A 24504-nucleotide genomic window follows, 5' to 3' on the forward strand; every position below is an offset into this window, starting at 1 on the left:
GTGGTTTGGATGAAATGCTGGTATTGAAATGGTACTCTGCGGCCTGCCGTTTTTGTCATTTGTCAAAGCCTTTGACATCAGGTTATTTATCAGAAGTGCCAACATGAGGTCATAGATTGTCGTTTGGATCGTCATTTTTTCCCCATGTTAGAAGTAGCCTACTATTACTCATTCAAAGAGGGAAGGGGGATATTCTGTTAAGTGGTTTATTCTTAAGTATGGAAGTATGGAGTATGGTCAATAGCCGGGTTACTCTGTGCATGTAAACTTAGCCACTATTTCCCTATGCTCATGAAAACACATTGCAGTCTTAGTAGTAGGCCCCACAGCCCATTTTAAGGAAACCAGGCTATATGTTTTAATTCATATTTTTATTTTTGCATTTTGTTTATGGCAAGGATGCAGTGCCGTTGAATGTTTTACCAACTGCTGTGTTTCTGTTTATAGATGTTTGGGAACTGGACGTTTGGAACGCTTGTCTTCACTGTCATGGTCATCACTGTCACGTTAAAGGTACGTTACACCTAATCTCATGGTCCCACAATAAAGTAGCCTCTCTGATTTAAGGTTCTGCTCACCCATAGCAAAGTCTTGTGTCCAAAAGTGTTCCTGTGAATCAAGATGATGGAGTTTTAACAGCAGAAATGTAGGGTTTCCTTACAATTTACACTTGATTTTTAATAACTCCGATAAAAAATAGAAAAATAGATCTAAAAATAGATTAATTGAGTTCTTTAATAAGCCATTATCTTATGGCTGACTTTCATCTCAACCCTGAAATGAGATTTCAGTCTCAACATCTGCCATGGAAGCTTTATTGCACCTGTTTTTATGTGGTTCTGTCATAGAGTACTACCACTGAGATGCAGCTCGCTCTTTATTTACCCTGAATTTTATTTGTTGTCCTGCATAGCTTAAAGGACTAACTGATTTTTTGGGAAATTGTCCCTTTAGTTAACTTACCCTTTAAGTGATGAGAGGATTGGCAGGAAAAAACAACACCAACTCTGGATTACTGAACGTCTATCATGTTACATTAGACAGTGCTGGTTGCACACGGGCACTTGGCGTACTGTATGCTAATGCATTAGCATGCGCACAGGACAGAGCTATCTACCAGAGACACAAGAGATGATTCTAGTGGTACTCCCATGTAAAAGGGACGTTAACCAATGAGCCAATATCCCAAAAAGTCGGTGTAGTCCTTTAATAGGTAGACTGGTACATACCTCTGTTTTGCTGTTGTGTTTAATTGGTCCATTTTCACGATGGCAGGGGAAAAAATGGCACAGCCAATCTAAGTTTGTCTGTTTGGTAAAAGAAACACATGCAATAACAAACATATAATACACTAAGTAACATAAATATATAATATGAATATAATACACAAGAAAACAGCTATTAATTTCATCTCCATGTGCATAGTCTAGTGTCATAGTCTGTAGTCAATATTGTGCTATTGTGGATATGCTAACACTTTCAAGAGGATGCTAAGCTAGCTTGTACAGTCCACTAAACATACACATTAAGCTAGAGTTTCAGGGTGTCTACAAGTCTCGAAAAAGTCTCTCCTAAATTATATTATTTTTATTAAATCAAGGCCTTAAAAGTTCTTGAATACAGTTAAATATAGCAAGCATATAGTCTTAAATTCAGTTTTAGAGGTGTTGAAATGTGATTTTTTTTTTTTTTTTTTCCAGTGGGAAATCAGCCCAGTCACACAGGCCTGTTGAAAGGTCTACAAGTGTTTGGCATTAAAAAGGTCTTGAAAAGTCTTCAACTTTTCTTATTGACACTTGCCTGCACCCGGGGCTTTCACTGTAGGGAAATTAAAACACTGGACAGTTAAGTTGCAGCATGTTCCTTTTAAGATGGCTGCCATGTGCATTAGCTAGAAGAAGGGTAAGTCCACAGAGAGATGGATGCACTGCTGCAGTCCACATATAAAATAAGTAGTGAAGTATTAGGATGATGTCACTGGCCATTAATTGAAGACTATTTATTTGTCACAGGTTGGGGGCAAGGTCTTTTTTTTTTACAGCGCAGTAGCAGATTGCTGTCGTTTATTGGTGCCCCTCCTGTCTCTCTGTTTTACACCTCGCTCTCTTTTCCTCCCCCGTGTGTGTGTGTGTGTGTGTGTGTGTGTCTGATGACAGCTTGCATTAGAGACTCATTTCTGGACGTGGATGAACCATTTTGTGACGTGGGGCTCAATAGCCTTCTACTTTATCTTCTCCCTCTTCTACGGAGGCATCATCTGGTGAGAACAGCTTCTTACAGTGTTCATGCTATTTTTTTGTACACAACGCTGCTTTCACACCAAAGAAAAGGCTTGGCCCGGCTGCACCATGTTCCTGCGTGAGTGCCTCCATATCTCCATGATGAGATCCCTAAATTCGGAAAAACATACTCTACAATGGCCATGGAGCAGGATTGTAGAGAGAATAAACTGCAGTGGCCAAACCTTGTGGTTGTCTTCAGTAAAACATTTTAAACCTACTATTTGCAGAGGGCAAGTCAGATTTGCCCCATAGATCTGAATGAGAAACTGCACGTTTTTCCACATCCTTTCATGCTAATAATAAACGACTACTTTTATAGTTGATGGAAAATGAAAGTGAGTGGGCTGTATATAATGGAACATTGGTCTGCTTGTCATATGCGTTCATTGATTTTACTCCAGCTATTGAAACAAAATTGATAGGCTGCTGCGTCTATTTTGCACCGGGGAATTGAACCCCATTCATTCTGAAAACCTCCGGTTTCACTCAGCTAATATTCAATCTGCAGACAGCTCAATACGACTTTTAAATGCACGGAAGATACAGAAGAGAAAACTCCCTCTTCCGGTAGGAAGAATAGGCCCATCAAATCGTTGCCGCACTGAGTGAAGTCCATATTTTTGGCTGGCTCTTTCCCACAGAATGAGAGAAAGGGACTCAGGCCATGGTTTCTCTTATCGAACCACTCACATTAGCCAACAGCTAGCACTTAATTAGCAAAATGTTAAAGTCACTTCCCTGGAGATGCAGAGGTGGGAAAAGAGGTAGCGTTCATTTACATTTTCCTCAAGTCAAATTTAAGAGTAGCTGTTGAGAAAATTCCTCAAAGAAGAGTTGCTCACTAAAGTATTCAAGCTTAGAATTCAAGCTTAGAATAGCATTAATATTCTGTGCATGTGCCAAAATTGCAGATGAAAGTGATTCCTCTACAGAAAGAGGGGTATATAAAGCTCACACAGCAGTATGGAGTACATGAAAGATAAACACATCAAACAAGGTCATCAACTGGTTAGAGGAACATTCAAAAGCTTCATTAGTTGGACAAGTTGACATCCCCTCTTTCGCTATCTAACCATTCTTTCCCTTCCTCCCTCTCTTCACCAGGCCTTTCCTCCACACCCAGGACATGTACTTTGTCTTCGTCCAGCTGCTGTCCAGCGGCTCGGCCTGGTTCGCCATCATCATCATCGTGGTCACCTGCCTCTTCCCTGACGTGGTGAAGAAGGTCTTCTACCGGCACCTGCAGCCCACCAGCACCCAGAAGAGCCAGGTAGCATGGAGGAGAGGAGGGGGAGGAGGATTTAAAGCGAAGTGGACAGGGAGAATGTGTGATCAGGAAAGACTTTTACAGGTGGAATGAGATGGATGGAAGAAGGCTGAAATGGGAAGAAGAGGGTGAGAGAAAGAGGCTTAGACAGAGAGCATAACATCAGATAGGGAGAGGAGTTTCTACCAAAAATCCTTCCAGGAATATCTTGACATTTTTAACTTGAGCCTGTCACCATGCAGATGTTGCAAACGGAATTTAGAAAGCCACGGGCTAGTTCGTTAGCTTGTAGCTAACAGCACCCACGGGGTGTGTGTGTAAATACCACAAGATAATAACGTTACCTACCGTTAAAGTTTGTAGGGCAGCAGAAGACGTGTTACACAGGCGAGTTTGGAGCAAATTGTGGAAGTTTTACTTTTGTTTTCACACCGGCAGACTCTGTGGTTTGACTTCAATGCTGCTGGTCTGCTGTCTGTGCATCTCACATGACAGACATGACGTGATGCACACATCAGGCGCATTAGAGAAACACTGCATCTCGCAGTCAAAGACGCCCTCTAGAGGCCATCTGAGGCAGCGCAGGCTCCGTGCAAACTGTCCCTGCGTGAATGACTGAGTGACTGACCTGAAATTATCACTCTCTGCCCTGGAAAAACCCATTTGTATGGTAGCTAAAGGATAACAGAAAAACAGAAATATTTTCTCCTGTAATGTGACAAGCGCCTGGAGAAAAACAATACGTCAAACAAAACATGTCATATGTCAAGGTCGCTCTCTGAAGCTAGACAGAGAGAGCACTGTCTGAGGTTGTTATGTTCTTCTCAGCCACTCTGGTCACGAGTAACCCACTTCTTTACAGGACAAGCATGGTATTCAGTCACACACACACACACACACACACACACACCGCATGACCCCTTCTCATATCGTGCACACACTCATACAAACACATACAGAGTGTGCATGGTCCCTTCCCAGCACACCCACAGTGTTATTATTCATTTGTCCAACCACAGAAAGCTTATGTTTTAGTTTATACCTTTCTCCTTTTCAGACTCTCCTCTTGTTCCTGAGGTAGAATGAACTTTCTGTCTTTTCAATTCCTATGTGGTGTTTGTTGTTTCTGCTCTAACCTTTGTCCCGTTTTGTCCTCTTGCGTGCGTGTGTGTGTGTGTGTGTGTTTGTGAGACTGTGTATAATTGCATATGCGTGCGCTCGAGTGTGTGTGTCTGATTGAGCCCATACACGTGGGTGAGTGTGACTTCTAACCAGTCTGTGTCTCTATGTGTTCTTCCTCCTATCCTGTGTCTGTGCTCTTTCCCCTCCCTGTACTCTGTGTGTGTGTGTGTTTGTGCGCGTGTGTGTGTGTGGGTGTGTCCTCTCCCTATCCGGGTGTAGATGTACTCCAACCGCGTGGCGATAGGTGATGACTTCATCGCTCTGCAGCCTCTGTCCAGAGCCAAGAGCCAGCTGGGCAAGATTAGGTAGAGGAGAGGAGACTGAACCAGCCTGGGCTTAAAATACACCTGAAAATCAATTCAAATATCACAGCTACCACAGGAGTGCTTTATTGAAAAGCAATACTTCCATATTAGTAGGCTTTGGCACACATATCCCTAGATAGTTTTGTGAATAGTCAGCCATCAATATTGGCTCTCCTCTTTGCCTGCATTAATGCTGCTCACTTCAACTTAATTTAGCTTCCGTTTGTCTGCAAGTATTTTGGCACACATACAAACTGAAGCAATGCACCTTTTTCAGTAACAGGATATTCGCAGGTCCTTGAAAAGTTTAGAAAAGTCTTGAAATAAATGACCTAAAGTTAAGGCCTTGAAAAGTATTAACATGGCTTAAATACAGTCATTAGAGGTCTTATTGTTTTTTCGCTATGCAATGACATGCAGAGTGATGCGCTGCATATCCACTCTTAGATTAATACAGAACAGGGTTAGTAGTATAATATGAATTGTATCTGATTTACTAAACACAATTTTGCCAATTTTGCCAGCTTTGTTCCAGGTAGCATTCCAGATAGCATTAAAAAGTCCTATAAAATCTCTAATTTGACTTTCTGAAACCTGCAAATACCCTGATTACACTGATCAAAGTTTACCAATTTAATATTATTGATATAGAATTTGAAATACTCTTATCATCAGTAATGAATACACATCTTAATTGCAGCTAATGTTAGCAATTGAATATTTACAGTCAAACTGAGCTGAGTATTAAAACTTTAACTGAAATACCATTTTAAAAGTTATCTCCAAAATGCATAAATATCTAAGACAGCCTCTAAAAAGGAGAAACATTGCTTTGCAGAGCAAGCGCTCCTGTTGTGTTTTTGAATATCTGAACCATATTGAAATATTTTTCCCAGGTCTGGACTTGATTCTGTCCTGCTGATGCCTAGTTCTAACACTGACAACATGCAGATTGCCATAGACCGGATTTACACTGGAGGAGAGAATCATATTGTTAACCAGATGTGACCCAGATTTGATACTTATTCTATGTGAAATCATCAATAACAAGATTTGGATCATGTACGGTTAAAAATCAGATATTCTCCTCCAGTAAAAATCGAGTCATAGCTCGCTCTCTCCCTCTTGCTTCTTTCTTCCTGTCCTTCCTTAGAAGTAAATAATCACTGATCTGCTGTTTTTTTTTTTATATCTAAGCATCTAAGGAAACAATGCAGACTCACTCCATTATGGAAAGTTTTTTACATCACTGTTGTCTGATAAACTCATGAGAGATCAGTGACTGATTACTTGACATGCATAGAGGCATGGAAGGAGAGAAGGGCAGATGTAAAGCTGCATGTTGTCAGTGTTGGATCAGGGCCCTTTGTGTCTCGTCTGTGACTGCATGCTCAGGACGAGCCAATCAGCATTCGAGGGGGGCGGGGAGAGGGGGGGAAACTAACCTGCAGAAGAATGCAACATCATGCATTGCAGCCATTGCTCTGTCTCGGCATTTTTTCATGGAAAGCTGACATAGTGAATGTGTCTGTTACAGCATGGCACAGTCATACCACCTCCTACTGCATGAATAAATGGATGAATGAACGAGTGAATGGATGAATGTTGAATCAGCCTGGAACCCTTATTGGGTAAATTTCATATCCCCCCCCCCCCCCCCCGCCTGGCGCTCTTTAATTAAAACATGGTAGTAATTTTGTCATGCAGGGACCCATCAGAAATAGGCTTGCGTCCTATTTGGCGTCCCGAGCCGTACTTTAAGAAGCTCTATTCTGAACAATCAGGCAGCATGGGGAAATGACAGTAAGCCTCCCTCTCATCGCACAAGACCGGTAAACCCTCATCGCACACTGGCATGGTGCAGCCCATCAAACCCCCCACCCACCCTCTGTCTAGCATGGTCCGGTCCTCCCCAAAGCCGGTTACATGGTTCAGCTCTTCAGACTGCTCCCCCCCACCTCTTCACCTCTGACTCATCCACCTGCATGCTTCAGCAGACCCACAGAACAAGACTGACCTCCACTACAGATGCATGGCAGACTCTCAGGACGCCTTTTACAGTAGCATGGTGCAGTCCCGCTACAGCATGAGAAACAGCTGAGTTACGACGGAAGATCCTGTGCTATCATAATGGTTAACAAATATTATCAGCCTGCGAGGAAATGCTAACCGTTGAGCCCAAGCTCTCTTTGGCTAAGGGAAAATCCACCTGAAAACTAGTTTCATGTGTTATTTCTGTGATCTCGGACATTTTAGCTTTTTAAGAGTTTTCAGTTTGCATCTATTGAACTGTCCAAGATCATGTGAATAAACCTTGTAAAGTATAGTTTGAGAGTGGATTTTCACTTTATTGAAGGTTAATATTCGTTGCAAGGCTAATGTTTTGCTGTATGCATATTTTCATCTTTAAAGCATGCTCTGTAGTGGGAATGCTACAGCCGTTAGCTTTCCTGGTATTACTGGTATTACCATTACAGCATTCAAGCCTTATAATAATAACAATAGCCTATGCTGTATTTGTATAGTGCTAAGTCACTAATAATGCAGACAGGTTGGGGTCCTCATCCCACAAACTCACTGAGCAGAAGAAAACTGTAGACCTACGACTATACAACATGCTCTTCCTGGGTTCAAATTAAAGGGTGTATTTATGCTAATATATTCGACAGTGCAGTGTATTCAGTTCTGTTGAAAGAATTCCAGTAACATTCAGTTGCATTTTTCTAATTGGATTAGGGCAAGGTAATTACGAAAGAGCCCCGAGGGTTGTCCCTGGTTTCCTGTTGTCTGCCTGCTCTGTAGGTCTAATAGATTCAGCAGCAGGTTAATTGGCTTGGACACTAATAGATTTGCTCTTATCTCTGCTAGAAGCATCTGTTTCCGAGACAACTTTCTTACGGCTGCAGTTTTTTCTGCTCATTTGTCGAGCTGTACAGCCGTTTCTGAGTTTGTTGGCTTTTTTTTTTTTTGCCAAAGTGTTCACGTGCTGTGAGGAATTAAAGCCCCCTTCCAGTGACCTCGTCACCCCGCGCACATTTATGAAAGGCCCTCTCAAGTGGCGATGTATGATTATTTGCACCGGTCACAATCCCAATTAAAACGAGGTTCAGATGTGTGGCAGGGGAATCTAGGAAGCAGTTTTTCCTGTTCTGCCTCGTAAGCCAAACCTTGCTCATAACTTTTTTGCTTGTGTCCAGGTTGTGTGTGAGGTCACTGGAGAAGGGCTTTAAAAGAAGGGGACTGGCATTGGTTGGGACTGTATGGATGTGTGTTAGATCACACTGTAGACAAAGGGCTGGGAAAGTGCCCTGCTACAGTGCAGACTGAACTGACTAGCCGACTGACTGGCTTGCTTGCTGGCTGACTAACTAACCTACTGGTGGGCAAATGCACTGCAAAAAATAGCCACTTTAACAAGTCATTTAGTCTTGTATTTAGTTTTAAAGTGGGAAAAAATGCCCATGGTGTGAAATAATTGTACTTGTTTAAATGACTTTCTTGAATCAATTATCATTTCTTGATACTAGTGGAGTGATCTGCTTATTCTGCCTTGTTTCAAGATACTGACACTTGTTTCTAGAAAAGTCCGGAAACAAGTGAAACTGCATTGAAAATTAGAGGAATTATCTCACCCCAGTGGCTGAATATTTCACTTGTTTGAAGAAAAAGAAAGATTTCAAGAGCGAATATGAGACTAAATGACTCGGTAAGAGGTATATTTTTTGCAGTGTGATGGGTTAGTTGACAGGCTGACTGCTATCTGGCTGGCTGAACAACTAACAGACTATTTGGCCGACGGATGAGCTGTCTGACTAGCCCACAGTGCTCACGGTTAGCATCTTGTGTCCTTCAGATGGAAGAGGATGAGGTTTCAGTCGGCCCAGAATATGACCCTGTTAAAGCCCAGCGGAGCCCAGGGGAGGACAATTGGCACCTGCTAGCTGCTTATCCTCCCCCTGCTGCCCCCGGCCCAGACCCCTGCTCCCCTAGGTAGTACCGCCACTCACCCCCATTCTCCCCTGTCCCGTCACCGCCCGGCCTGGACCATATGCTGCAACCACCCCCATGCTCCCTTACGGCTGCACCTGAGGACCACGTTCCACCCAAACAAGCCCCATTCTCCCTCATGCTGTAAATGCCCATCTACCCCAAGTGTATGTGTGACGGCTGCCCCCACACTCCCCTATTTATTTAGGTATATGAAAACCATGCTGCCGTACCTGTGTCTCACTCTCAACCCCTCTCCCCCTCTGCTCCCATACCAGGCCTTCATGGCACAACCTACCCTGCTGTCCCACCTTTCACCCCAAGTTCCTTAGCCATGGTTAACCCACCCTCCCTCCCACGTTTGACCCCATCCTCCCCTACTCCAGCTATGATTGACCCCACCTTCCCCTACTCCAGCCATGCTTCACCCCATTCCTCCTCTTCCAAGCTCTCAACTCACCCCTCACTTCCATTGATCAGAACTGGATTCATCGTTCAGAGAGAGAGAATGCTGTTGGCATGTTGTTGTTGGGGTTTTTTTGTCCTTGCTATGTTGTCTTTCAATCATCTACTCCCCCCATGCCTGCGCTCATTAATGTTGCTCACTTTTGAAGCCGGGATGTTGCTGTTGTCAAACGTCTGGTTTTGATATCATTGTGTGCTCATCAGCATTTATTATCTCATAAGATCCCTTTTGCTTTTTTCAGTATTTTCATTTACTTTCTTGTTATACCAAAAGCAAGTGTTTGGTTTCTTTTACTAATTTAAAATGTTCAGATTCATTTTGGTTCTCTGCACTGTTTACCGAGTGTACTGTGTGTGAGTGCTGTTAATGATACTGTAATCAAATTTTCTCATGTAGACAACCCCCAAAGGATTTTGATTTGGCCAAGGATCTCCTCCTATGTTATTAGTGTAAACCAACATAAATTCTGCTACAAATGACGAAATAACAGTAAAAATGAACTGTTAATTTTTTGGTGCTTACTAGGACCCCTTGTAGTCTCTGGACCCCAAGTTAACAGACAGTGTTGTAGCCCACTCTGTAGCTAATCTGTTAAATCAGCAGGGAGATGATGCCACCCATATAACTGTCACTGAGGCCTTGGTCAGTTTATACCAAAACCTTCGCTCTCTCAGACAGAAGACTGTAGTTTATAGCAGAACTGTTCATCAAAAAGTTTGGACAGATTGTACTCTGGGTACTCTGGGTTTTTGCCCTCCAGATTAAAAAAAAAAAATCTAAAATCAAATATGAATATCCAGCAAAACCCAAGCATCTATTATCTAGGCACACCTGACACTAGCGGAATCATTCATATTCACTTTCGTCCTGTCTGTGTTTTGCTGTTGGTAGCCAAGAGGCAGCAGGTTTGGTTTCATGCCAGCGATGTCTCCGATTTCTGCTGCAAAGAAATGTGACAACAACAACATGAGAAACGGGCTCGAGTGTTTTAGCACAGTGGAATGGACAGTTCACACCTCCAGCTACAAACATAAAATAGGACACTGTTAGTCTGTATCAGTGGAGCTAACATCTGCTGATATGGAGCAATGGTTTACCAACTGATTCTTTTTTCAGAATAACTTGAAACACCAAATTCTAGACACTAACCAATCAGCTAACCCTAACCCTGCACCCCAGTTTATATAGCTTTCCTGAATCAAGGCATCATTTTTAACCCAAACCTAAAAAACATTTCTGTAGATGATGTAGTCATAATTGATATAGCACAAAAAAGTACTAAATAAAGTTAATGTAGAGGCTAGTAAGAATCAGGTGGATTTAATCTAACTTTAGTCTTGTTTCACTTGATTATTTTTTTTTGTTCTCCTATCATTCTCTTATCCTGTCATGCTGTAGAGAGAGAGCATGCAGGATACAAACTAGATGAGTGTAACTTCACACCCCTGGCAGCGGTCTCTGTTTTCTCTCTTTTCCTCTCTGCTCTTCCTCTCTCTCTCTCTCTCCTTTCCATCACTCTCTCTCTCTCTCTGCCTCCCTGTCTCTCCGGTGCTGACTCAGAACAACAGAGACATCCGATCCCCCAGGTTTCCAGGCAGTGACTTCCCTTTCATTTAGCTTCGCCTGCTGCGCCAGGGCACCCCTGTTTCCTTAACAGTTCTTGAAATGAATTATTATTTTCAACATACAATGACAGGTTTCTTTGCGCTGTGTGTCCACATTTAGATTAATGCAGACCAAGGTTAGCACAATGTGCAAACTTTATTTTTTTTCATTCTATCTGCTTTACTAAACACAATAGACCAGTCAAGCGTGACATATATTTTCTATAATTTTAACCTATATACAGTATAATAACTTCCTTTGTATCAGTATAATAACTGTCCTTTGTCACTTCTATTGCCTTGAATTCACACATTTAAAGGATGGAGCAGTTGGTAAAGGGGAACAAAAATTCTACTTATGTTCTCCATAGGATCCGGATAGGATACAAAAGTCCTGAAAAACTATTCTGGTCTATTGGACTTAATATCCCTCAACAATTAATTTCCTGTCGTCCTTTTTCTTCTACTGCACATTTATAGAACTTTCATTAGCTATAAATCAGAGATAGGCTGGTTTTTGCCAGCTTTGTGTTTTTGTTTCAGTTTTTAAATTAAATTTCAAGTAAAAAAGTATTAAAAAGATCCTCACAGTATTAAACTTCACTTTCTGAAATCTGAAGATACCCTGTCTGTAGCCATTCATTTTATGCTGTTTAAGCCCAAGATACGCAGTGATGTGCAATCCATGCAAAGAGTAGAATAAGTAGGAGTAGAATCACAAGTAACCTAATAACAGACAGTGTTTGAAAGCGAGGGAAAAAGTAGAAAGAGCCGGGCTCGTGTTCCTGCCTGCGAATCTGATCGACCGGGTCCGTGAAAATGAAATGACCCTGATCGTGGCCTCAAGTTTGAAATGTCTGCTGAGGCCCTTGGAAATGTTCTGCCAAACCCAGACTGTGGCATTGCCCTCCAGTCTGACATGATTACCTAGTGAGGCCAGGAAGAGTCCCGCTCTGCTTTATCACCGCCATAAAAGAACACTGCAAATCACTTGAACATCTTCAATATTTGTTTGTCTCTTTATCTCATTTTCTATTTATTTCTGTATTTATTTGCGACATTTTCAATCCCTTGTACAGTATGTTTTGAATGATTTTCTCTGTGCGTCAGTGTTTGTGTGGCGGCATGCAGTGTCATCCATATCATTCTGTCAGAACGAAACCCTGTACTGTGACCCTGTACTGTGGATGTGCTGGTTGTAATTTCTCTCTTTTGCTTCTTCCCACATTTCCTCCTCCTTCTCGTCCGTCCTTCTCCTTTCTCCTCACTTCTCTGTCCCTCCTCCTCCTCCTCCACCCTCCAGTCTGTACCGCCCCCCCAGGCGCAGGCCCTCAGCTGTGTGGAGTCCCTGTGCTGCTACCAACATGGGCAGAGCGGCTGTTCCCGCCTGGCCCGCCTGCTGGAGCAAATGACCGGGCAGTGCCAGGCCGGCGCCAACCATTGCCACGCTGCCAGCCACAGCAACAGGTGGGAAGATGACAATGACGACAACGACGACGATGATGATGATTATTATGAATCCCGATGATCGTCTCTCTCACCTCTCGGGCTGCAGAGCCTCGACTGTTTCGTTGTTTTTTTTGGCTGCAGATTCACTCATTTCTCCTGCAAAGTAGGATGAGCATACAGTTGTGGGAGGGTGGGTCAGGCAGTGAGACAGGGAGGGTAAACCCTGTGTTTCGTGGGTTATGGGAGAGAGGGGGTACAGACGGGTGTAGAGACTCACTTTAGGGTGCGGCTGGAAGGGCCTTTCTGACAATAGCCAAAGCTAAGGGGAAAGTTCTAGGCTGAAACCAAATATTCAGCCATCATGGTCTGCACTTCTTGCATTTCTTAGTTCATCCAAAGTCCTGGAGTCTGGACATTGGGATTTTAGCCAGACAGAAAGATGCGCTCAACCTCATATCCACACTAGCATACTGTAGCACATATAGCCCATGCAACCAGAAGCATAGAACCCAGCCTCTCTCTAGAAACTGTAATCGCTTTCTACACAGTACGCGAGTGTGGATGTTCGGGCAGCCGAGCCAGGGAGTATGCAGGAATCCAGTATTTTTTTATGAAGGCCCTTTGAATGGAGACCTGCTTATTAACTGTGCTGCGATATACAGGTATAAATCCATGGCTCCCAGCAGGTCTCACTAGTACACTTTATAACCTCTCTTGTCTGTGCAGCCCGTATGTCAGGGTAGGTCTGTCTAGTAACCCATGTGTCTCTGTACGATGCATCTACGCTATGATCCGTCTGTCGCTCTGTGTATCTGTCTTGTCTGTCTCCCTTTTCTCCATTTCTGTTCGGTCTTTTCTTGAATCAGAGGTCGATGTCAAAATGGGAATTTCCCCCAGCCAGTTCTCAAGGAAAGCTGTCATTTCTTGATCAAAACGGCTAATCTTTTAATGCTAATCTGATGATTGAAGTGTCTGTGTGTCATCAGTATGTTGACTTCCAGGATCCGCAAGGCTGACTTGTGGATCCGTTTTTTTGTCCTACCAGCTCCTCTGTTACTTGGGGGGGCATCTTGACTAGACACAAGGCCAAAAAATTGGTTGGCAACTCAACTCGCATGAACGATCTGAGCGCCGAATGAGGCTGCGCACATCTCTAGTATTAACCTTTCAGCAAGGAGCAGGGACATGCTGCTTTAAAGCTGCACTTGGCAATTTTTGCATGTTTTGGCGGGCCCCGAATGGCAGCAAGAGGTAACGGTTTGAAACAAAAGGACTTCAGTCGTGTAAGGTATCATGTTTACCAACCTGGCTGGTCTTTAATGCTTTATACCAAAGGAAACCAAAGGGATGAGAGAGGCAAAAGATCTAACGGTGGTGAGTCCAGTCCTGAGAGTTTGATTTAAGTTTCCATCCGTCTTCCCGCGTGCCAAGAAGCTTTCCTGCCAGTTACAGCGTCTCAATTAGGGGCGACGGCTCCCTCTTCTCTGTTTCAGCCTGACTTTGTGATTTAGGCTGATAAGACAGTCAGGTTTTTTTTACATTAAAAATCTTGCCTAGTGCAGCTTTAAAAACGAGCGTGCCGAGTTCACGCGGCGCCGGCTCGTTAGCTGTCACCTCGCCTCCGTCTTAAGATGGATGGGCCCGAGCTGTTTCCCATCTGTTTCCCCTGTGAGCTCCTCTGAAAGCCTGCCCAGTCAGCTGTTTCGGTGTCATCGCGTTGTTGTTTTGTCTCAATCCCAGCGACTCGCTAGGGTTATCGATTATCCCACCTGATCAGCCCTTTCTGCTGACCGATCGATACTCCCGAAAAGCAACTCGGGACGCACGGTATTGATTAGACCGGTAACAAAGATGTAGCATTCTTGTTCTTTGTGTGTGTGTGTGCGCGCGTCTTTCTCAACAGACCTCGCCCAGAGTCGGTGGGCGTGCGCGCGCATGTTTGTTTGTGTGTGTGTGTCTCTATATGGGTAATGACAGCATGCAGGTCAAATAATGGATGCACTGTTCCTAAGCCCCACCCCCACCCCTCTCTCTCTTCTGCCCCTCTGGACAGCAACCTGCAGATGAGCAGGAACAGCAAGGAGGGGAACACGTCATTACAGTCAGTCAGGCCTTGGGGATACGGCACACACTCAAATGTGAGAGTGAATCTGAGTGTGGAGATATCACACACTCTGCACACTACGCATTAGTTGACTCCCCCAAATTGTGACTGACTGTGACGACTCTCGGTCTCTTTGTCGCTAGGCCTGGGTCCAAACTATTACCAGCTTAGGCGTCGTCCGATCATTTAGAACTTTGATTCAGCCTGCGGGGAGTGCAAAATGGGTTCTAAGGTTAAGTATTTATATCCTTCAGTTTTCCTCCGAAATTGTTGGGCGGGATATGTGCTATGGTAATAATCCATTTGGTTCCGTTGTTGCCAGGGTCACTTCAATCAGAGAAAAGAAACTGTATTCCCATTGGTCCTGGGTCAAATAACCATTAAATGCATTATTCAGTTTAAATGAATTACTCGCCGTGGGATGGATTGATTGATTTTTTTGACCTTGGCACAGGCAGCGTGACCAATCGGATTGTCTCAAAAGCGCACACGGCAGCCAACTTGCGCTCCCAGCAGGTTAACCCCAAACACCGAACGCAAGTAAAAATGCTTAGCCCAGGTATGTTATATATGCAGGACTTGGGCAACAAAAGGAACAGAATTTAACTTTGGGGCTGAATCTGCAAGTTTAGTTTTGTGGTTCTCTTCTCCTCCTCTCCTTCCCTCCTTCCCTCTCCGCTCATTTCCTCTCCTCCTAGCATCTCCTCTCCTTTCCTTCTCTCTCCTTTCCTCTCCTTCCCCTTCGTCTCCTGTCCTCTCCCCCCATCCTTCATCTTCCAAGGAGGAGATAGAGAAGAAAACCAGACAGAACAAATGGAAAAGCTAGTGCGACTCAGCCCACATTTGGCCTTAACGCTAGGATACTGCCATAGAGGGAGGGGAATATATCCACCCAGTACTACTATATAATACGCTTGATGGCTGGAAGGGGAAATATAGCAAACATACTGTATTTACAACGTATATAATACATATATCTCTCTTATGTATTGGAAGCCCAACTGTAGCCGGCTGCTTGACTTGCCCTGCTGTTGCAGCGTTGAATGTTAGCCACAGCTTAATCACGGCTAGGGGGGACAAAGCAGGAGGAGACACTGATGTCAGTGAGTCAAAGTTGTTTTCCATGATGAATGGGAAAGACAGGCCCAAGTGGAGTCATTGCACCTCAGTAGCTGTGTTTCCATCCAACTCTCAACCGAATCTTACGCAAACTTTTGAAATGTTGCGAACAAGTAAATGCGAATTAGGTGTGTTTCCATTGGCTGGATTGAAACAAATAAGTAGGCTTCCTGAACGTAAACAAAAAACACATCAAAAAAAGGGAAAGATTTTTCAGTCTGTTAATGTGGACCATATTTCATCCTTTACTTCGGAAGACGAAAACAAAGAAATGTACTTTGTAATATTCTAATGCATTTATTTGACAAATGCGTCTTCATCTCTATTCTATTTTTTGCCTGAAGCAAGCATAAAAACTTTTTTTGCGATATTGGGGAATTTTATCAATCTGCCATTTCCATTCAGCTTTTCTAATTTGATGTGTCAAAAAATGACTTGGATGGAAACTCAACTACTGTCTGACTCCTCCTCCTCTGACATCCCTTGCTCCTCCTCTTCTCCTAGAACAAGGGGACCATACCCTAAACCAGAGAGGCCACTGGGAAGCGTAGTTCTCGGAGAGTCGTTTTGCTACTCTACTCTCTACTCTAGTCTTTTTTCTACTGGATCCTGAAGCCTTATATGTGCTTCTGAGAAGAGGCCAACTTTCGAGGGCGTGCTCGTTCTGTATCCCTGGGGTGTCCTAGGCAGGCGGAGCTTCCCTGTGCAGCATTATATGTTTTGCACAGGTCCAAATTCGACAACTCCGCCCCTCTTGTCCATTACGGGCTACAAAACGAGCACGCCCGGACTCTGTCTTGTTGCATGGGGGCTGCTGTTGCCTTTCGTATTTTGTATACAAAGTAAACCTGTATGTATTTGTGCCCCCCACCTCCCCCATACACTTCTCCCTCTGCACTTGTCTCTCTGTCTCCTCCTCTCCCTCTCTTCTCCCTCCGTGTCCTTGTCTCCCTGTGTGTGAAATCTGCATAATGTTGTTCGACCTTCCGGATTAATTATTCATGTGCTGTTAATGCTGTGAGCCTCATCTTGTCAGAAATCTGCTTGTTCTGTCCTGTTCTTGGGTTTATGTGTTCCCACTAGCTTATCCCGAAAGTGTTTCGGCGCTAATGTCCTCTTTGTTCCAGTGAGCAAAGATGGTTTTAGCACGGAGATGTTTTGACCCCAGCCCTGGTAGACAGCCGCACTAGTGGCACTCGCCTGATGCAGCACGTGGGAGCGCCTCCAGTCAAACCGCCATTTGAGTCATCAGCCTATTTAAAGTCCCTCGGTGGCCCTGTTTTCCTGTTTAGCAGGTCTTAAAACGGTTGTCTTCATCTCAGAGAGCATCTTTGAATTGAAAGTCATGAGAATTATGCAAAAGTAGCGCAGCTGACATTCGGGAGAAATGTTAGCAGAAAGTAGAAGGACAGGTGTAGTGAGAAAGGTGCAGAAATGAGAACAATCCTGCAGGTCTGAAAACGGTACAACCATCCTCCCTCCATATTTTCAAGCTAGCCTCTCCTGGATGAGAACACAGGTAAAAGCTATTGCATATACAAGCAGCCACATGCAATCATGTGAGGATCAAGTGTTGCACTGGGAATGGCAGTACTGTATGGATTCAGGGTGTTTGGAACCGCAGTCTGAGTCTCTCTACTCCTCCCTGCTGGTGTTTGAAGGTAGAAACTCCAATCAACTCTGGTTCTGCTTTCAGTACAGTGGAGGTTGGTTTGTTCTGACTCGAGCAGCATATTTTGGGTTGCATTTCTCGACCCGTACCAACCCCACCGCTTCCAAACAGAGTGGTCAGCCAGTCAGTTACAAAAACCCTCCAGCTGCGAGTGGTTTTAGTGGAATTGTGGATTAGATCAGACTTTTATAAACGAGATCCAGCTTGCCAGGCTAATAACAGAACAGGGCCACTGTGACTTAAAATGGGAGAGCCGTTCTTTTCCAAGGGCTCTGTCATGTCTCTACATAGAAATATCATAGATTTTATACTATATATGCTTATATATTTAATGCTGTGGAAGATATTATGATACCTATTTTTGTAGCAGTAGGAAAGATATTTAAATAGCCATGAACTGAACTTTAGGATACATATTATACCTCCAGGAAATCATAGATATGAATCCTGGTTATGCTGAGAGTGCATCCAAAGGGAGCGAGTTGTTATTCATAAGCTAAAGAAAGGAGGCGATAATGTTGTTGTCAGTGCTGTTTATGATACTTGCTTTTTTCATGATTATCATGTTGATTTTTAACCATGAGTTGAGTAGCTCACAAGTCTCACTTCCACTCCTTTCTTCTCTAAGAACACACCAGGGACAGATCTAGGCAACAGTATAGCAGCAGAAGGTTTCAAATATCTCAACCACTTGACCGGTTTAATGGGATAGTTTAGTGTTTTAATTAGCATGTCTGGTTCACCGCAAACTGGACACCTTTCAAACAAAGCACCTGTAGTGTTTTGGTTTTTGAGATTGGAAGCAAAAAAAAATTTGGTTAGCATATTGTAGTGGTCTCTCCAGTGTGTTCTTAGACAGGGTATCTGCACGTTCTGAAAAAGACTTAAAATAAATTACCTACATTTTAGGCCTTAAAAATAATTAAAATGGTAAATTCTTCAGATTCACTCTAAGATTAGTACATAACAGGGTTAGTAGTACAGTGTGCAATGTTCATTGTACTTTGCTTTACTAAACACAAATTAACTTCATGTCCCTTAATAGATTTTCTGCTGTCCTTTCTTCTTACACTTCCCATGTATAGTTTCACTTTCATTAGTTCAATCAGAAATAGGCAGTTTTTGCCAGCTTTGTTGGTTCATTTTGGATTTTAAATTCAACTCCAGGTAGGACCTTAATAAAGGTCTTTAAAAAGTCTTAAATTTGGCGTTTTGAGTTTTTGGAGATACCCTGTTCGACCAGGAGGATTTGCGTGAGTTAATGAGAGACTTTTGACACTCAACTACCATCACATCCATCATTAACTCTCCACCCTTCACCCCTCTTCTCTTCTCTGCTCCCCCATCTCTGCTCCCCCATCCAGCCTGGTTGTGTTCCAGCGTATATTTGGACCCCCGTGTTAGATAAAGTGTTTGCAGCTCTGTAATAAATTGGAGTACTTGGGACTGACAGTGTGTTAACCAATGACAGCCCAGCCGCACCCCAACCCACTGTTCCGCCCCACCCACTCTCTCTCACACACTCACACCCTCCAGACTTCCAGTCTCCTAACCTTCAGTCACTGCTACCTGTTTTCAGGTCGTGGAGCGACTCTGAGAACTTCTACTCCAACGATCGCAGCATCCTGACGCTGTCGCCCATCGAGGCCACCCACTGCTGACTCCCCAGGGCCACTGGCTATCTCACAGAGCCGGGGAAAGCTATGCCCCTATGAGTCATATTCAACCACCCTCGCCACCATTTTGCAACCCCAATTCAATTAAAACTTAACGCGTTCCCACACGGATGCAAAACGGACACAGATGGGAGCATCGTATAAAACCAAAGGACTGTGCTGACAGACTGTGGCGCTAGGTGCAAAGGATCGCTTTGTCTTGCGCCATTTTACGTCCCCAGTTGAATCAAACCCGATGCTTGCTAGAAAGGTTGAGAACAGCTGTCAGATGGGAGCTGTGACATGGAGGGAAAGCAAAAGACGTGTAGATTGAGGAGCAAGTCCCTATGGCATCCAGCAGACGTTTGTGGAGCTAGTTCCTTTTGAAAGATCCATTCATTGAACATCGACACTGATGAGCCAGCAAGCAACTTACATTCAGCAGACTCTCGCTGCTTACAGGGTGTCTGCAAGTCCTGAAATGGTATTATCTAAACTCAAGTCCTTTAAAAAAGGTCAATCAAACATTGTAAGTCTTACATTTTAGAGGTCTTGGAAATGTTGCAGCTTCTTGGTGCGCTGTTTCTCCAGAGAGAAATCGGCACTGTATCAACGCAGTCTTGCTTTGATACAGTTGTCTTTAAGTCTTAAAATTACTTGATGATACTTGTAGACACCCTGTGCTCAGCAAACCCACAACCAGCAGACTTATAGAATGGAGACTGACTGACTGACTGACTGACTGACTGACTGACTGACTGACTGACTGACTGACTGACTGACTGGCTGACTGACTGGCTGACTGACTGGCTGAGGGTCTGGACTTCTAGGTACACCTCACCTGTTTCTAGGTTGTGTTGGACACATGACACGCTGACTGATAAATCGACCCAGATAGACTTATAGACTGTCCTGACTAGTCTCACCAGAGGACCGAGATGGTCTGTAGACCCCCAGCCACCAGGTACCTCCACTTAGCGCCGGGACAGATGGCCTACAAAGTCAGAAACTCTGCAAAACCTTCCGCAGACGTACGATCCCATCTCAGAAGTGCTGGCTTGGAGATTAGGCCCATCGTTGTTGCTTCCATAAACTCTGATCTTTTCTGCGACCTGCCTGCCTCTCTGAACTATCTGCCTCGCTGTAGCTTTGCTTCTCATCCAGATGGAAAGGGAAAGGTTAGACTACCCAGAGCCCCGTAGCGCTAAAGGTTCTGACCACACCCAGAGCCCTATTGACCCAGTGGTTCTACTCACGTCTAGACTTTGTCTCCCCTACAAACGTACCAGTTCTGGCAATAATCTGCTACGAGAGCCCTAGATACTGTATGTGGAGCTTCATCTCCACGTGGTACCAAAGACCAAAGGATTCAGACTGGAGTCGAAACAAAAAAATGTGTTTATTTTTGTGCCTGATTGTACAGTAGCTTATATTATTGTTATTATGACTATTATTCTTCGTGCTGCTTTCTCTTCCGACTGTCCAGGCCTCGATCTCCCCAGCGCATCCCTCTGAATGAGGCCAGACGGGGTCTGCTTATAAGCCATACATTCTGTCGAGGTTATACCATTGATAGCCAGGTTATTGAAGGTAGCGGATACATAGAAGCTGTTTGAGCCTGTTGTCACTTTGTGTTTGGAAACTTGTTCCCCTTAAATGCCTTCTTCATCCGGCCCCGCGACCAAAGGCACCTTGGCATTAAAGACCATCATACTCGGGGGAAACAGTTTGAGGTAACAGAGTCGGTAATACATAGTAAAGAAATATGAGTTGAATATCAGCAGAAAGGCCCATCTCAGTTGCCTCAAATTGTTTCTTGTGTATCCTACGCTAGGATGATCGTCCCCTTTTTTTATGTCCGTGAGACAAAAATGGATTTAACGCCAAGACGCCTCTGCGAAACCGGGCCATGTATGTTGATCCTAATCCAGACGGGAGAATGTCTCTTCTCTCTTTGCTCCAACAAAGAGAGACAGAATTTCGGTTGATAAACCAGCTTCAATAGAGATGAACGGAAAAGCAGAGTTTTTGCACATGATGTCACACATATCAAAATCATGTTTTGTTGGATTTCTTTTTTTTTTTTTTCATGTTTCTTAAATCATTGCTTGTCTATCACCATTGAAATCATCTGAATCATCTTATTGCTGTTATTTTCTTATCGCCATGTGTTACTGTCCACTTGTTGATGAAGTATGTGTGCGAGCGTCGGTGTGTTTCTCTCTACGGCGGCCATGTTGGTTGAAGGCAATACGTAGCTTCATTGAGTGCCCTTCTTGTACGACCTCAGAGGCTTTGCGGCCACATGCTGCCCCCACGGTTCGAAGGTTGCGTCAAGCGTTTCTCTTCGGTGCTTTGCCTGCTCTCTCTCTCTCCTTCCACCCTCAGCAAATCCAGGAAGAGGTGAGCTTGAGGTGAGACTTTGGAAGGTTTTTTCTTCTTCTATTTTGAGTAGACAAGTGGAGAGAGAGAGCGGAGGGCGTCCAAGAGACTCCAGAAATTGACTGACAGCTGACAGGAGTGCAGTGTAGAAACCCTCCAAGACAACCGTTTTAAACTTGCTCTCAATAACCACACAACTATGACTAGTACATGCCTCAGCACACACAGGGAAGGTACAATTTGATGGGATGTTTCTGTTACTGTGGTTTCTGTTTGAAGCGGTTACAATGTTCCTCAGCAGCTCAAAATGGGAGAGCCTGTAATAAGCTTGTCAATCGATGAGTCAAATATTGTTGATTTGGTTTTTTGGGTTTTTTCCTGTATGGTACAAGTGGTTTGATGCGTACCTGGACCTATTATATCAATTCTGTTCACACAGGTACAACTGACAATGAAAGTATGTATTTATTGATGCGGTACATTTTTCTATGCCTGTTTTGTTTTATGCTGTTCTTGGCATATCTATGATGTCTCTGTGTCCTGTATGGCCTGATTGCAACGACTTCCCAAAAAGTATCGTACTGCCTAGATCTTAGACGTGTAATCGGGAAATGTAGCTCTTCCACGTGGTTTGACCACAAAGGTGGCGGTGCACTGTCAGCAAGGAGCTGCATGCCTGAAAAAAACAAGGAAGTCAGTTCGTTGCGGGACATTTGGACAGCGAAGGACACTCGGATGAACCTGGGACCTTCCAGTTAGAGGAGTCACCACCAGGCCATCCAGCAACCCAACGGAGAATGATCTTTGCACCAAGCTGCTCTTGGAAACCTGGCTGGTTTCTCAAGATTCCCATAAGCACCTTAGGCCACATTCACACAGGATCAGAATTTTGTCTTCTTCTTAACTTTTTGACATTTATACCTGGTAGCGAAATGTGATCTGCATCTGGGTGTCTTATCTGGATGAGCAAAAACCCATGTTAATGCAAGCACAGATTGCGATGGGAATGTGATGGAATCTGCCAGGTGGAAATGCAACCTGAACAGTGTGTTCACATTAGTGATAAAGTATCTGGCCACAGGGTAGAAACGTCGATAACATACCAAAAATGGAGGATTCTTGTCCCTGGAGCCAAAAAGAAACTTGATGTTTAGTAGCAGAGTGGGGTGACAGAGCTGTCAAGGTGAAGCTGGACAGTTGCTACAGAAACAGACTAACATGAAGATTCCTTGAGATGGCAGAGCGAGGAAAACAACTTCCACATCAAAGAAAAGGTCCAGGCTCTAAAGAAACACCTGCCATGTTAGTTGTGGTTGCCACCAACCCACCTACTCACCTGCTTTGCATAGTGCAAACCACTATGCGAACTGATCGCAATGTGGACAGAAAGTAGACAACACATATAAACACCAGGTGCAAATGAAATGGTGTGGAGGGATTGTTTATTGTTCAGGTAGCATATCCAGGTGCAGATCACATTTGAATAACAGGTGTAATTGAGGTCCCAGAGCTGATCTTTTCACAGCTGTCTAAGCAGGAGAAACACAGATGTCTTGTGTTTTTCCCCTGGACCAGGTGGCCATGAAAAGCTCAGATCTGTGGCAATAGTAAAAAAACCAGGACCTGGTTTTCCAAAGCATCATAGCACTGAAGTCATCCGTGTTCCATTGCAAGCCAACGATAGGGTTTGGAAACGAGGCCTGCGGGGTATTTCAAGAAGCAGCACATTACCTCACCAGATCATTCAAAAAATGATCATTAAATACTTTATCAAGCTTTGTCCAGAGATCATGAAGTCATCCATCAGGACTAATATCCAAGTTAAATTGGATGGATTATTAAAAAACGTCAAGAGCTATGTATAGTTCTTTTCCACAGGCTCTTTTGTAACGGAGTGGTCCTGCTTACTGAAATACCAGCCAACTAAAATGATTTGAATTTTAGGATTTACAGGGCTTGGAAAGTCTGGGAAGTAGACAAGAAAAGTACCTGTAAAAGTATGGAGGGGAAACTCTTGTTCAGTCTTGATGCATATAAATACACAATATTCCAGTGAAACCAACATCTTAAAATCCTGTCAAGAAATTAAGTTGTGGAGAAAATACAAAGTGTAAGATAATGTCAGTGCAAAGATGCTTTTGGAAAGCCCGGCCACGGTTTGCAGACTTGAATCAACACCATACCAGAGAAAAAGTTACGTCAGTTTTCTGTTACAGAATATCCTGTGACTCGCCGTCACCGCTTCAGACACGAGGTAGAAAGGATCATTTGAATGTTGAAGGGTTCGAGTCCATCATTTTTATTTCCTCCTCCCATCTGCAATAAATCCAGCTGCACTAGACTGTTTATAAATGCACCATAATTATCCTTATCGACTGATATCTGTTGCTGTGTCTGTCCTTCCTCCTTCCTTCCTCTGTCTGTAAATCTGTCTCATAGCTGATGATGTTTATGAAAATACAGTTCTATTTACGGAATAAATACGTTTTTACAAAAAGGGACTTTGAGTGCGAGTTCATTCGCTGCTATATTGGGGTTCCCATTGGAAGAAATATGGCAGTAAAGGCTATATAGTATCCAGATAGCAGTAATAGTTTCACTGCCTCTGTGTGTCTTCACTGTTCTTCAGACTGTTTCTATCTGTCTGTTACAAACTATATACAAACTATTTTGATGCTTAAAGTTAAAAACATTAAAAAGGCAGAAGGGGTGAATGATGGATTTGATGTTAAAACATTTTTTCTAAGTGTGCATCATCCAACCAGTTTGTGCAACTTCCATCTATACATTAGAAAGGCCTCGGGAAATTGCTTGCATATAAATGACCTGTGGAGGCTGTAGCACTATTGCAACAATTTCTGACCTGGGAACTGAAACTAAAACAGTATGGAGGACCTGTAGCATGACCAATCACATTGCTGTTAGAATCCATTTAGCTGCTATTTACCCACATTTAATCTGTGGCGGGCATTTATTATTAACTTTGAAACACAATTTGAAAACCTTATTACGCTGAACCAGCCACACCCA

At 43.6% G+C, this 24504-nt stretch overlaps 1 protein-coding gene across 1 annotated transcript in view; it reads left to right on the top strand.

The window, feature by feature from the left end:
- The window catches only part of atp11b (ATPase phospholipid transporting 11B), a 63852-nt gene extending 39881 nt beyond the window's left edge, over window positions 1-23971 (top strand). The window contains exons 26-30 of the mRNA XM_071915006.2: window positions 448-513; window positions 2157-2260; window positions 3387-3552; window positions 12397-12560; window positions 19017-23971. Of these exons, the coding sequence (XP_071771107.1) occupies window positions 448-513; window positions 2157-2260; window positions 3387-3552; window positions 12397-12560; window positions 19017-19098 (582 nt within the window). The 3' untranslated portion in view covers window positions 19099-23971. The remainder of the gene's footprint in view (window positions 1-447; window positions 514-2156; window positions 2261-3386; window positions 3553-12396; window positions 12561-19016) is intronic.
- Window positions 23972-24504: the final 533 nt, after the last annotated feature.

The sequence above is a fragment of the Centroberyx gerrardi genome, chromosome 9 (assembly GCF_048128805.1).
Source record: "Centroberyx gerrardi isolate f3 chromosome 9, fCenGer3.hap1.cur.20231027, whole genome shotgun sequence".
In the NCBI taxonomy this organism is placed as follows: Eukaryota; Metazoa; Chordata; class Actinopteri; order Beryciformes; family Berycidae; genus Centroberyx; species Centroberyx gerrardi.